This window comes from Salmo salar, chromosome 17 (assembly GCF_965601325.2).
Source record: "Salmo salar chromosome 17, fSalSal1, whole genome shotgun sequence".
NCBI classification, from domain to species: domain Eukaryota; kingdom Metazoa; phylum Chordata; class Actinopteri; order Salmoniformes; family Salmonidae; genus Salmo; species Salmo salar.
Window position 1 is genome coordinate 85,756,864 of NC_138307.1, and position 15,109 is coordinate 85,771,972.

Sequence of the window (15,109 nt, forward strand, 5' to 3'; positions counted from 1 at the left end):
TAGTCAAATTATGTTTTTATTCATAGCTGGGCCCGAATACGATAGGTGCAAGACGATTTACACGCAAGAGGAGGGAGAAAGGGTGAAATTGATCGATTGCCTGGGGGATAATCTGCCCAAAATTTTGGGTGGACATTCTCGGAATGTTAGCTCAGCTGCGGCAGCTTGAACCGGTCCGCCACTCCCCTGAAACTCTCCTGCCTCAGGGAGGACTACACCCTATTTTCGTCCACCTCTGTGAGGCACTAGAGGAGCCAAGCCCTCACACAGTATCTGCAACAAAATAAGAAACTGTTAGCTCGGTCTTTCAGCTAAAAACACTCAACAATTTTGAGGAATCTGTTATTCATTGGTGTTGTTGCATTACTGGACAATTGCAATGCAAAATCTGCCAGTAGAGCATCAGTAGCCTATTGATAGGCAGCTTACATAGGTTTACGTTGCAGAATATCTTTAATAGTATAACTTATGAGGATGGTGTTACTAAATTAATGAATAAATTGGTAAATTATTGGTAAATCATAACTTTCTACATCTGGACATTGAAATATGTATTTACCTTTATTTTCATATTCACTACCGTTCAAAAGTTTGGGGTCACGTAGAAATGTCCTTGTTTTTGGAAGAAAAGCTCATTTTTGGTCCATTACAATAACATGAAATTGATCAGAAATACTGTGTAGACATTGTTAATGTTGTAAATTACTATTGTAGCTGGAAACATGTTATTATTTATGGAATATATACATAGGCGAATTGAGGCCCATTATCAGCAACCATCACTCCTGTGTTCCAATGGCACGTTGTGTTCGCTAATCCAAGTTTATCATTTTAAAAGGCTAATTGATCATTAGAAAACCCTTTTGCAATTATGTTAGCACAGCTGAAAAACTGTCATGTTGATTAAAGAAGCAATAAAACTGGCCTTCTTTAGACTAGTTGAGTATCTGGAGCATCAGCATTTGTGGGTTGGACTACAGGCTTAAAATGGCCAGAAACAAAGAACTTTCTTCTGAAACTCATCAGTCTATTCCATGTGAGAAATTGCCAAGAAACTGAGGGGTACGCTCTGTGTCTTCTGTCAGAGCAGGAGATGTGTTGTTAGAACTAGCAGGATGTTGATGTGATTCTAGTCTGTCAGAAAAGGAGATGTGTTGTTAGAACTAGCAGGATGTTGATGTGATTCTAGTCTGTCAGAACAGGAGATGTGTTGTTAGAACTAGCAGGATGTTGATGTGATTCTAGTCTGTCAGAACAGGAGATGTGTTGTTAGAACTAGCAGGATGTTGATGTGATTCTAGTCTGTCAGAGCAGGAGATGTGTTGTTAGAACTAGCAGGATGTTGATGTGATTCTAGTCTGTCAGAACAGGAGATGTGTTGTTAGAACTAGCAGGATGTTGATGTGATTCTAGTCTGTCAGAACAGGAGATGTGTTGTTAGAACTAGCAGGATGTTGATGTGATTCTAGTCTGTCAGAGCAGGAGATGTGTTGTTAGAACTAGCAGGATGTTGATGTGATTCTAGTCTGTCAGAACAGGAGATGTGTTGTTAGAACTAGCAGGATGTTGATGTGATTCTAGTCTGTCAGAACAGGAGATGTGTTGTTAGAACTAGCAGGATGTTGATGTGATTCTAGTCTGTCAGAACAGGAGATGTGTTGTTAGAACTAGCAGGATGTTGATGTGATTCTAGTCTGTCAGAACAGGAGATGTGTTGTTAGAACTAGCAGGATGTTGATGTGATTCTAGTCTGTCAGAACAGGAGATGTGTTGTTAGAACTAGCAGGATGTTGATGTGATTCTAGTCTGTCAGAACAGGAGATGTGTTGTTAGAACTAGCAGGATGTTGATGTGATTCTAGTCTGTCAGAACAGGAGATGTGTTGTTAGAACTAGCAGGTTGTTGATGTGATTCTAGTCTGACTGATAATGAGAGTGGGCAGGGCTGATGCTTTTAGGACACACCCACTAGTGTAGAGAGGACGATATGGGCTGGCCGCTGTTCTGCAGTACCTTATGCTTTCCTCATCTCTTCCCCTCACATCATCTCATTTCACTCCTCCTGCTCCTCAACAGTGACTAATCCAAGCCAGAAGCAGGTAGAAAAGAGCAGATGTTCTGAGGTATCCTACCAGGACCGAGCTACTACTACTGTCACTGTGTTACTAGCTAGCTCAGGTACTTTCAACATTCTCTGATCTATGTACAGGTAATGTACTACGTTACAGATGGAGCTGCTCTGTTATGTCATGTTAACTTATGTCACTTAAAAGTTGTGTTATGTTTTGTCATGTTATGTTACGCAATATCATATTAAATTAAGTTATGTTAAATGCATAATGTACGATTCTAGCGCAATGACTGGAAGTCTACAGGTACATTAGCAATGCTACCGTACCTGGAGACTTCACAGTCATTGTGCTAATGCTAGATAGCATTTGCTCGTGAAACAACCACTACCTTCCTTCATAATGCACACAGAGACGTTAAAATGGTATTCATGATCCCTTTAACACTATTAAAGGTTATTAAATGTAAAGCTATGTTGTTATGTAATATAATATCATTGTTTCCTCTGTAGATCGGTTGGTAGGATGTCTCTGCTGCTTTGTTGGGCAGTGATGGCTCTGCACCTCGCAACAGGCAAATATAAAAGTTGAAACTTGAAATGAAACAGTGTGTGTGTAAATAGTTTAATTCAATGATAAAGAACACCCTCTGTGTTCTGTAAAACCATGTAACCTTTATTTAACTAGGCAGGTCAGGTAACTCTTTATCCACAATATAGCAGGTGGTGTAAAGCCATAACACATACGTTTTTCCAGTATCAGACTTTGATTGATAATGTCAAAGGCCACACTGAAGTCTAACAAAACAGCTCCCACAATCTTTTTATCATGATTTTCACTCAGCCAATCATCAACCATTTTTGTAAGCGTCGTACATGTTCAATGTCCACCTCTATAAGCATGCTGAAAGTCTGTTGTCAATTTGTTAACTGTAAAATTGCATTGTATCTGGTCAAACACAACTCTAAATGCTATAAAGTATTTGAGGTGCTACTTGGTCTAGCTTAGTTTGCACTTTTGGGATTATTCCATTAATTGCTTCAATGTACCAGGTAAACTAAGTCAACCACAGCTCTTGAACAGTACATACTGTAGGTGTGTGTTGTTGTTCCAGGGGTGGATGCTGCCTCGGGGGTGGTGAACACTACAGAGGAGGAGGTGGAAGGGGTGGACTCCCAGTCACCATGCCCAGCCGGGTGGCATCAGAATGAGCATCGCTGCTTCTCCTTCTACCCCGTCTGGGCCACCTGGGCCACTGCAGAGGTAATACTTGTAATAGAGAGAGACAATTACTAATTACTACTACTATTTCACAACCATTGATACTTCAAGACTAGCAAGCACACATTTACTTCAGGAAATGTCAATTTCTAGCCTGCATTGATCTTTGCTCCCTGAGGTACTGCCTGGGCTTTAGCTCAGCGGGCTAACACAGTGTTTTCTGGCTGTCCCTCTAGTCGTACTGCTCCCAGCACAGAGGGAACCTGGTGTCGGTTCACAGCCCTGGTCAACAGATGTTTGTCCAGGATCTGGTCAGGAGACACACATACCAGCCGGTCTGGATAGGAGGCTACGACGCAGCTCAGGTAAACTGGGTCAATAATTCATCAGTCAGTCAGTCTGTCAATCAATCTGTCAAATGTCTACAGGTTTAAAAACAAAAAGAAGTGGTTTCAATCAATTAATCAACCAATCAATGTTTTTCTGTGATAAGGAGGGGATGTGGCTGTGGAGTGACGGCTCAGCTGTTGACGATGTTTACTGGGAGGAGGATGAGCCCAGTAACTCTGGACAGGGGGAGAACTGTATGGAGCTACACACTGGAGGTACACACACACACACACACACACACACTCGGAGCACATTGAAATAACTGAAGTGTGATTTGTTGTTGCCTTGACAACAGGTGGGCAGGGTTGGAATGACGTGTCCTGTGGAGAGCTGAGGTTCTATGTGTGTTCTATGGAGACAAGGTAGCAGGATAACACTGTCTTGTATCTGGACATGTTCTTACAGAGACCATATTAACACTAAATTACATTCATGTATTTTTTCTTTTAGATCTAGTTTAGCAGCATTGCCAAGTCAGAAGGAAGCAGACGAGAGAGGTAGGATTGTCTTGGCCCATTGCCTAGGCTAGACAAAACGTTTATTTTGTTACAGGTACAGTTCCTTGTTGAATGGCACTCTGACATGTAGAAGATGACAGCTGTCTGATGATTAATGACGCTTGCGAATGCTATGCCATTTCAAACTTTAAAACATGTTGATCTGGCTAGAATTGTTTTTAAATTATGACACTTTTTGTCCTCCTATAAAATCTCTTCCTCTTTAATGGGATATCTTCAACATTATAAAGCTCCCTTTATTTAAATCTCCCACTTTAAATCTGACTTCCAACATTCTGTTCACTCTAAACAATGTGCCTTTGACACGAATCAGCTATTTTGACCCCTTACCCAGTAGCTTCGACAAAAACGTAGAGCATATTATTAGTCTACTCTGCTATTCAAATCTAAAATTAGAACAGAAATAACTTTTACCAGTCAAACTATACAGCTGTTTTGGTAACTGCATCAACTAGTTTAATGTAGCTAACTTCCTACTGTTGAATTAACTGCTATAGAACTAGTTTAATGTAGCTAACTTCCCACTGTTGAATTAACTGCTATAGAACTAGTTTAATGTAGCTAACTTCCCACTGTTGAATTAACTGCTATAGAACTAGTTTAATGTAGCTAACTTCCCACTGTTGAATTAACTGCTAAAGAACTAGTTTAATGTAGCTAACTTCCCACTGTTGAATTAACTGCTAAAGAACTAGTTTAATGTAGCTAACTTCCTACTGTTGAATTAACTGCTATAGAACTAGTTTAATGTAGCTAACTTCCCACTGTTGAATTAACTGCTATAGAACTAGTTTAATGTAGCTAACTTCCCACTGTTGAATTAACTGCTATAGAACTAGTTTAATGTAGCTAACTTCCCACTGTTGAATTAACTGCTATAGAACTAGTTTAATGTAGCTAACTTCCCACTGTTGAATTAACTGCTATATAACTAGTTTAATGTAGCTAACTTCCCACTGTTGAATTAACTGCTAAAGAACTAGTTTAATGTAGCTAACTTCCTACTGTTGAATTAACTGCTATAGAACTAGTTTAATGTAGCTAACTTCCCACTGTTGAATTAACTGCTATAGAACTAGTTTAATGTAGCTAACTTCCCACTGTTGAATTAACTGCTATAGAACTAGTTTAATGTAGCTAACTTCCCACTGTTGAATTAACTGCTATAGAACTAGTTTAATGTAGCTAACTTCCTACTGTTGAATTAACTGCTATAGAACTAGTTTAATGTAGCTAACTTCCCACTGTTGAATTAACTGCTATAGAACTAGTTTAATGTAGCTAACTTCCCACTGTTGAATTAACTGCTATAGAACTAGTTTAATGTAGCTAACTTCCCACTGTTGAATTAACTGCTATAGAACTAGTTTAATGTAGCTAACTTCCCACTGTTGAATTAACTGCTATATAACTAGTTTAATGTAGCTAACTTCCTACTGTTGAATTAACTGCTATATAACTAGTTTAATGTAGCTAACTTCCCACTGTTGAATTAACTGCATGAACTAGTTTAATGTAGCTAACTTCCCACTGTTGAATTAACTGCTATAGAACTAGTTTAATGTAGCTAACTTCCTACTGTTGAATTAACTGCTATAGAACTAGTTTAATGTAGCTAACTTCCTACTGTTGAATTAACTGCTATAGAACTAGTTTAATGTAGCTAACTTCCCACTGTTGAATTAACTGCTATAGAACTAGTTTAATGTAGCTAACTTCCTACTGTTGAATTAACTGCTATATAACTAGTTTAATGTAGCTAACTTCCCACTGTTGAATTAACTGCTATATAACTAGTTTAATGTAGCTAACTTCCCACTGTTGAATTAACTGCTATATAACTAGTTTAATGTAGCTAACTTCCCACTGTTGAATTAACTGCTATAGAACTAGTTTAATGTAGCTAACTTCCCACTGTTGAATTAACTGCTATAGAACTAGTTTAATGTAGCTAACTTCCCACTGTTGAATTAACTGCTATATAACTAGTTTAATGTAGCTAACTTCCCACTGTTGAATTAACTGCTATAGAACTAGTTTAATGTAGCTAACTTCCCACTGTTGAATTAACTGCTATAGAACTAGTTTAATGTAGCTAACTTCCTACTGTTGAATTAACTGCTATATAACTAGTTTAATGTAGCTAACTTCCCACTGTTGAATTAACTGCTATAGAACTAGTTTAATGTAGCTAACTTCCCACTGTTGAATTAACTGCTATATAACTAGTTTAATGTAGCTAACTTCCTACTGTTGAATTAACTGCTATAGAACTAGTTTAATGTAGCTAACTTCCCACTGTTGAATTAACTGCTATAGAACTAGTTTAATGTAGCTAACTTCCTACTGTTGAATTAACTGCTATAGAACTAGTTTAATGTAGCTAACTTCCTACTGTTGAATTAACTGCTATAGAACTAGTTTAATGTAGCTAACTTCCTACTGTTGAATTAACTGCTATAGAACTAGTTTAATGTAGCTAACTTCCCACTGTTGAATTAACTGCTATATAACTAGTTTAATGTAGCTAACTTCCTACTGTTGAATTAACTGCTATAGAACTAGTTTAATGTAGCTAACTTCCCACTGTTGAATTAACTGCTATATAACTAGTTTAATGTAGCTAACTTCCTACTGTTGAATTAACTGCTATATAACTAGTTTAATGTAGCTAACTTCCCACTGTTGAATTAACTGCTATAGAACTAGTTTAATGTAGCTAACTTCCTACTGTTGAATTAACTGCTATATAACTAGTTTAATGTAGCTAACTTCCTACTGTTGAATTAACTGCTATAGAACTAGTTTAATGTAGCTAACTTCCTACTGTTGAATTAACTGCTATAGAACTAGTTTAATGTAGCTAACTTCCCACTGTTGAATTAACTGCTATAGAACTAGTTTAATGTAGCTAACTTCCTACTGTTGAATTAACTGCTATATAACTAGTTTAATGTAGCTAACTTCCCACTGTTGAATTAACTGCTATAGAACTAGTTTAATGTAGCTAACTTCCTACTGTTGAATTAACTGCTATAGAACTAGTTTAATGTAGCTAACTTCCCACTGTTGAATTAACTGCTATAGAACTAGTTTAATATAGCTAACTTCCTACTGTTGAATTAACTGCTATAGAACTAGTTTAATGTAGCTAACTTCCTACTGTTGAATTAACTGCTATATAACTAGTTTAATGTAGCTAACTTCCCACTGTTGAATTAACTGCTATAGAACTAGTTTAATGTAGCTAACTTCCCACTGTTGAATTAACTGCTATATAACTAGCAATGTGAAACATGTATTTCTAGATGAAACACTGATTAAGTTTGGTGAATAAGTGACTGTATGATTGTATGTGTTGTAATAGTCAATTAAAAAATGTGCTTAGAGTTTTGAAACAACTGTCTTTTTGATTAACGGTTTTGAGTTTTGTACAAAGCATTGCTAAAATTTACCACATACTTGTGAAAACTGCACCAAAGCAATACAAACACAAATATATATCTTTCTCTCTCCTCCCTCCCTCCCCCAGAGCTGGTTGAAGAGGTGAGTATTTATGACGTCCTGTGGGAGACCAGTAAGAGAGTAGCAGATGAGGCCCTCTACTCAGCCTTCCTCAGAGGGATGTATTCCAGACGTCTGCCTGCCCGCTGCTATGCTGACTTCTGCCACCAGGAGATGCTATACCTGGACAGAGTCATCACCATGCTGCAGGTGAAAAGAAAATACATTAAATAAAACAAATACCGTAACGTTTTACTTACTATGACTGTGATACGTGGTTGTCATCCCTAGCTATCTTAAGATAAGTTGCTCTGTGTGTGTAAATGTGTGTATGCGTGTGTGTGAGCCAGGTGCTGATCAGAACAGTCCAGGGTCCTCCAGACATCATGCAGTTTCTCCAGAGAACACATCAACGCTACCAGGAGTCTCTGAAGGAGGCCCAGAACCAAACTCCACCACACCTGGTAAGAAGCTGTTATAACAATCACCCTTAATATACCATTTAAGATAATATATCTTAATATACAATTTAAGATAATATTTCTTAATATACAATTTAAGATAATATATCTTAATATACAGTATATTACGCAGTAGCTAAAGCTTAATAATAGCCACACCATACCAAACCTTCACAAACGTTTCTTAACTTTATTAGGGTAATATCTCAAGTAAATCAAGTCATTGTTTATAGGGAAAATACAAGCAGAAGAGTGAATGTAAACCTGGGAAAAAATGCACTTCCCTCCACTGTGCCCAATAAAATACCATACAACCCTCCCCAAAGCAAAAAAACATTGACAACCCTGCCCTATTTTGGACCCCCCCTCCCAACCTGTAAATGTAGATCTGTCCCGTAGACTATAGAAAAGTAGGTAGTCTTTGAATTTGTAGTCTCACTCAACCCTCACACTTTCACCACTGCATTTCAAATACAAATTCTGTAGCTAAGTCTCCCTCTTTTTCTCAGAGAAAATGGCTTGATTCTACTGTTCAAAAGACATGACCCATAACACCGGTGGTACGGTTTTTTCTTTTTATCATGATTTGGCAGGCCGCATTTTACATTCATAAAGCATATCGCGGGCCGTTCTAAAACTAGGCTACTTGTGGACTGTTAACCATTTGTTTAGGCTACACCTTGATCAGTCATGTTACCTCATTAGCTAGCAATAGTTAACTACCTAGGGGTGTGTTCAGCAGGATCAAGAATAAACATCCCTCTCTGACTGTTGAAAAAGGAATAATGGTGGTAATATTCATAGAATTTCTATCTGCAACGTTCCAGAACGTTTTTCAACTGATAAATTTACCAGTAGCCTATATTGTTGTCTTAGGTCTCTCTTTATGTAGTGTCGTGTTGTCTGTCTTGTTGTGGTGTGTGTGTGTGTGCATATATATACACATATATACAGTTGAAGTCGGAAGTTTACATACACTTAGGTTTCTTGTTAACAAACTATAGTTTTTGCAAGACGGTTAGGACATCTACTTTGGGCATGACACAAGTCATTTTTCCAACAATTGTTTACAGACAGATTATTTCACTTATAACTCACTGTATCACAATTCCAGTGGGTCAGAAGTTTACATAAACTAAGTTGACTATGACTTTAAACAGCTTGGAAAATTCCAGAAAATGATGTCATGGCTTTAGAAGCTTCTGATAGGCTAATTGACATCATTTGAGTCAATTGGAGGTGTACCTGTGGATGTATTTAAAGGCCTACCTTCAAACTTAGTGCCTCTTTGCTTGACATCATGGGAAAATCAAGAGAAATCAGTCAAGACCTCAGAAACAAATTGTAGACCTCCACAAGTCTGGTTCATCCTTGGGAGCAATTTCCAAACGCCTGAAGGTACGCATCCGTCATACTGCTCAGGAAGGAGATGCGTTCTGTCTCCTAGAGATGAATTTAATTTGGTGCGAGAAGTGCAAATCAATTCCAGAACAACAGCAAAGGACCTAGTGAAGATGCTGGAGAAAACAGGTAGAAAAGTATCTATGTCCATAGTAAAACGAGTCCTATATCGACATAACCTGAAAGGCCGCTCAGCAAGAAAGAAGCCCCTGCTCCAAAACCGCCATAAAAAAATGCCAGACTATGGTTTGCAACTCCACATGGGGACAAAGATTGTACTTTTTGGAGAAATGTCCTCTTGTCTGATGAAACAAAAATAGAACTGTTTGGCCATAATGACCATCGTTATGTTTGGAGGAAAAAGGGGGAGGCTTGCAAGCCGAAGAACACCATACCAACCGTGAAACACGGGAATGGCAGCATGATGTTGTGGGGGTGCTTTGCTGCAGGAGAGACTGGTGCACTTCACAAAATAGATGGCATCATGATGGAGGAAAATTATGTGGATATATTGAAGCAACATCTCAAGACATCAGTCAGGAAGTTAAACCTTGGTCGCAAATGGGTCTTCCAAATGGACAATGACCCAAGCATACTTGCAAAGTTGTGGCAAAATGACTTAAGGTTAAAAAAGTCAAGGTATTGGAGTGGCCATCACAAATCCCTGACCTCAATCCCATAGAAAATGTGTGGGCAGAACTGAAAAAGTGTGTGCGAGCGAGGAGGCCTACAAACCTGACTCAGTTACACCAGCTCTGTCAGGAGTAAAGGGCCAAAATTCACCCAACTTATTGTGGGAAGTTTGTAGAAGGCTACACGAAACATTTGACCCAAGTTAAACATTTTGAAGGCAATGCTACCAAATACTAATTGAGTTTATGTAAACTTCTGACCCACTGGGAATGTGATGAAAGAAATAAAAGCTGAAATATATAAATCTCTCTACTATTATTCTGACATTTCACATTCTTAAAATAAAGTTGTGATCCTAACTGACCTAAAACAGGGAATTTGTACTGGGATTAAATGTCAGGAATTGTGAAAACTGAGTTTAAATGTATTTGGCTAAGGTGTATGTAAACTTCTGACTTCAACTGCATGTACATGAAGGCAGGGTAAAGTGACAAGGCATCAGGATAGATGTCAAGCAAAGAGGCACTGAGTTTGTAGGCCTTGAAATACATCCACAAGTACATCTCCAATTGACTCAAATGATGTAAATTAGCCTATCAGTCCACAGTTATCTTCTGGGTGACTCTCAAAAAACTTGGCTTGACCACAAACCCAAGGGCTCTTTTAAATGTAACCAGTGCAACCATTGCAGAAATATTGCACAGAAAAAGTGTTTTGTTGACACAGCTTCCAAAATGGAGTATTACGCCAAGCATTTCATTAACTGCAAAACCACTCATGTCATCTATAGATTGGAATGTCCACAGTGCAAGGTGTTCTAAATTGGATGGACAAAGAGACGCCTTCAAGACTGCTTAGCGGAACACAAGTATGCCATACGGGTAGGCAATAAAGACTACCCCATGGCAAGGCACTACAAGTCCTTACACCATGGCAACCCTGCCTCCCTACAAGCTATGGGTATTGATCATGTTCCGGCCTCTATTAGAAAAGGGGACCGTCTAAAACAGTTAAACTAAAGGGAAAGTTTTTGGATTTATAAACTACAGGCCACTAAGTACCCTGGTTTAAATGAAGATATGGATTTCTCACCCTTCCTGTAGGGTCGTGATAGGTCCATTTGCTGTCATCTAGTGGACATTTTGCTCAATTGCCCTCAGCTATGTTTAGACTGTTGTTGTTCATGTTTGGCTGTGGTCTAGTGTACTATGGAATACATTGCTTTCTTATTCTTCAAACTTCTCCCAGTCATATTTAAGGTTAGAACTACCTTTCTAAGTGTTCTGATACTTCCAGCTTGGAGTTGTATTTTTATGATAACATAGCTACAGTATTTCACTTTTTAATGTGCATAGTATTGCTTACTAGGTGTGTCCAATCAATTTTGTAACCACTCCCTCTTCAAATTAGGGCTAATAGGAAAAGCTGTTCAAAAGAGGACATTGTATTATTTCTTTGTACTCCCTGACGAAGGCCATGCAGGCGAAACACGTCGGATTTTTTAAACTTTTTCTATTGAACATGCCATACAAATAAAGGTATTTTAATTAATTATATGAAGAGTGCCTTGGTCCTCCTTTCTTTTTGATGACCAATTCACCCCTTTTGCCAAAGAGCACCTTCTGTCTACCAAAATGTACTATTGTGTACCTTAGTAGCGCTTCCCTTCCTCATCTTTCTACTAGCCTATCAGAAGCTTCCAAAGCCATGACATCATTTTCTGGAATTTTCCCAACTGTTTAAAGGCACAGTCAACTTAGTGTATGTAAACTTCTGACCCACTGGAATTGTGATACAGTGAGATATAAGTGAAAAATATCTGGCTGTTAACAATTGTTGGAAAAATTACTTGTGTCATGTACAAAGTAGATGTCCTAACCGACTTGACAAAACTATAGTTTGTTGACAAGAAATTTGTGGAGTGGTTGAAAAACAAGTTTTAATGACTCCAACCTAAGTGTATGTAAACTTCTGACTTCTACTTCAAATACCTTACTAATATCTATCCTGATGCATAGTCACTTTACCCTGCCTTCATGTACATACTGTATCAACATCAAATGCCTTATAACTATGAACATTGATCTGGTACTGGTACTTCCTGTATATAGCTCCACATTGATCTGGTACTGGTACTCCCTGTATATAGCTCCACATTGATCTGGTACTGGTACTTCCTGTATATAGCTCCACATTGATCTGGTACTGGTACTTCCTGTATATAGCTCCACATTGATCTGGTACTGGTGTTCCCTGTATATAGCTCCACATTGATCTGGTACTGGTACTCCCTGTATATAGCTCCACATTGATCTGGTACTGGTACTCCCTGTATATAGCTCCACATTGATCTGGTACTGGTACTCCCTGTATATAGCTCCACATTGATCTGGTACTGGTACTTCCTGTATATAGCTCCACATTGATCTGGTACTGGTATTCCCTGTATATAGCTCCACATTGATCTGGTACTTCCTGTATATAGCTCCACATTGATCTGGTACTGTTGTTCCCTGTATATAGCTCCACATTGATCTGGTACTGTTGTTCCCTGTATATAGCTCCACATTGATCTGGTACTGGTACTTCCTGTATATAGCTCCACATTGATCTGGTGCTGGTATTCCCTGTATATAGCTCCACATTGATCTGGTACTGGTACTTCCTGTATATAGCTCCACATTGATCTGGTACTGGTATTCCCTGTATATAGCTCCACATTGATCTGGTACTGGTACTTCCTGTATATAGCTCCACATTGATCTGGTACTACCTGTATATAGCTCCACATTGATCTGGTACTGGTACTTCCTGTATATAGCTCCACATTGATCTGGTACTTCCTGTATATAGCTCCACATTGATCTGGTACTGGTATTCCCTGTATATAGCTCCACATTGATCTGGTACTGTTGTTCCCTGTATATAGCTCCACATTGATCTGGTACTGGTACTTCCTGTATATAGCTCCACATTGATCTGATACTGGTGTTCCCTGTATATAGCTCCACATTGATCTGGTACTGGTACTTCCTGTATATAGCTCCACATTGATCTGGTACTGGTATTCCCTGTATATAGCTCCACATTGATCTGGTACTGGTACTTCCTGTATATAGCTCCACATTGATCTGGTACTGGTATTCCCTGTATATAGCTCCACATTGATCTGGTACTGGTATTCCGTGATAATACCTCTACATTGATATGGTACTGGTACTACCTGTATATAGCTCCACATTGATCTGGTACTGGTACTTCCTGTATATAGCTCCACATTGATCTGGTACTGGTACTTCCTGTATATAGCTCCACATTGATCTGGTACTGGTACTTCCTGTATATAGCTCCACATTGATCTGGTACTGGTACTACCTGTATATAGCTCCACATTGATCTGGTACTGGTACTTCCTGTATATAGCTCCACATTGATCTGGTACTGGTATTCCCTGTATATAGCTCCACATTGATCTGGTACTGGTATTCCGTGATAATACCTCTACATTGATCTGGTACTCCCTGTATATAGCTCCACATTGATCTGGTACTGGTACTTCCTGTATATAGCTCCACATTGATCTGGTACTGGTATTCCCTGTATATAGCTGAATGTTGATCTGGTACTACCTGTATATAGCTCCACATTGATCTGGTACTGGTACTTCCTGTATATAGCTCCATATTGATCTACTACTGTTACTTCCTGTATATAGCTCCACATTGATCTGGTACTGGTACTTCCTGTATATAGCTCCACATTTATTTTATTCCTCCTGTTACTTTTATTTGTGTTATTATTTTTTAACTCTGCATCGTTGGGAAGGGCTTGTAAGCATTTCACAGTAAAGTCTACACCAGTTGTATTCAGCACATGTGACAAATAAATGTAATTCGATTTTCCTCATCCTCCGCCTGCCTACAGAACCGGTCCTCCATCCAGCCCTCTGCAGCTGTGTTTCAGTACCTTCACACCTTCCATAACCACATAGTAAACTCCCTGTCTCTCTTCCTCCTCCATCTCCTCCTCCTCCTCCTCCTGCCTACAGAACCTGTCCTCCATCCAGCCCTCTGCAGCCGTGCGTCAGTACCTCCAGAGCTTCCATGACATTGTGAATGAGGAGCCCATCTACTGGCTGGTGTCTCTGCTGCCCAGAGCCCTGCTCAGACCTTACCTGGCAAAGAACCTGCCCCTGGGAGAGAGGACCAGACCAGGCCCCAGGCCCTGCCTCTACCCCTGGCTAAGCCTCTTCCCCTGCCCCTGCTACCAGTGGGGGGGAGAGGACATGAAGTCAGACCAGAGGAACCAGAAAGACAAGTCAGGGGCATATTACAGGTATCTTGAAGTTTATAGCCTATGGAGGTTTATAGTGTCTCAACTCAACTCACAAAACATTGTTGTGTTTAATCTTGTCAAGTGTGGTGATATTGTGGAGTGACTCTTTTCTAACCTGTTTCTCTCTCCAGGCCTCTACTGGAGAAGTACCAGGATGTGATAGATGTCTATAAGGCTGTCAACATCTTCAGACTCCAGATGATCAACGAGAAGGCTCTCTTCACCTCCAGGTGCGGTTAGCCTGACTTAGGTCTACAGTTAGCCCGACTTAGGTCTACAGTTAGCCCGACTTAGGTCTACAGTTAGCCCGACTTAGGTCTACAGTTAGCCCGACTTAGGTCTACAGTTAGCCCGACTTAGGTCTACAGTTAGCCCGACTTAGGTCTACAGTTAGCTCGACTTAGGTCTACAGTTAGCCTGGTCCTGCTTTCTCATTCTACAGTTAGCCAGGTCCTGCTTACTAAGTATACAGTTAGCCAGGTCCTGCTTACTAAGTATACAGTTAGCTTGGTCCTGCTTACTAAGTATACAGTTAGCTTGGTCCTGCTTACTAAGTATACAGTTAGCTTGGTCCTGCT

General features: G+C 39.4%; 1 protein-coding gene across 2 annotated transcripts; it reads left to right on the plus strand.

The window, feature by feature from the left end:
• The first annotated feature begins 1,998 nt into the window (after positions 1-1,998).
• On the plus strand, positions 1,999-14,797 carry LOC145861443 (uncharacterized). Of its 2 annotated transcripts, none has more exons than XM_082964313.1 (11): positions 1,999-2,208; positions 2,581-2,642; positions 3,183-3,331; positions 3,526-3,654; positions 3,783-3,894; positions 3,975-4,041; positions 4,130-4,176; positions 7,730-7,911; positions 8,052-8,165; positions 14,245-14,531; positions 14,663-14,797. In XM_082964313.1, the coding sequence occupies exons 1-11, from the start codon at positions 2,201-2,203 to the stop codon at positions 14,769-14,771; spliced, it is 1,266 nt and encodes a 421-aa protein (XP_082820439.1). In that variant the 5' UTR covers positions 1,999-2,200; the 3' UTR covers positions 14,772-14,797. The 2 variants fall into 2 exon arrangements, with proteins under 2 accessions (XP_082820439.1, XP_082820440.1); XM_082964314.1 differs by having other exon boundaries at positions 1,999-2,177.
• Positions 14,798-15,109: the final 312 nt, after the last annotated feature.

What these genes read in the sequence shown, in the direction of transcription:
- LOC145861443 (XM_082964313.1), top strand. An exon ending in GGCTCTGCACCTCGCAACAG is followed by an intron (nt 2,643 to 3,182) that starts GCAAATATAAAA and finishes TTGTTGTTCCAG; the next exon opens with GGGTGGATGCTGCCTCGGGG. An exon ending in ACCAAACTCCACCACACCTG is followed by an intron (nt 8,166 to 14,244) that starts GTAAGAAGCTGT and finishes TCCTGCCTACAG; the next exon opens with AACCTGTCCTCCATCCAGCC.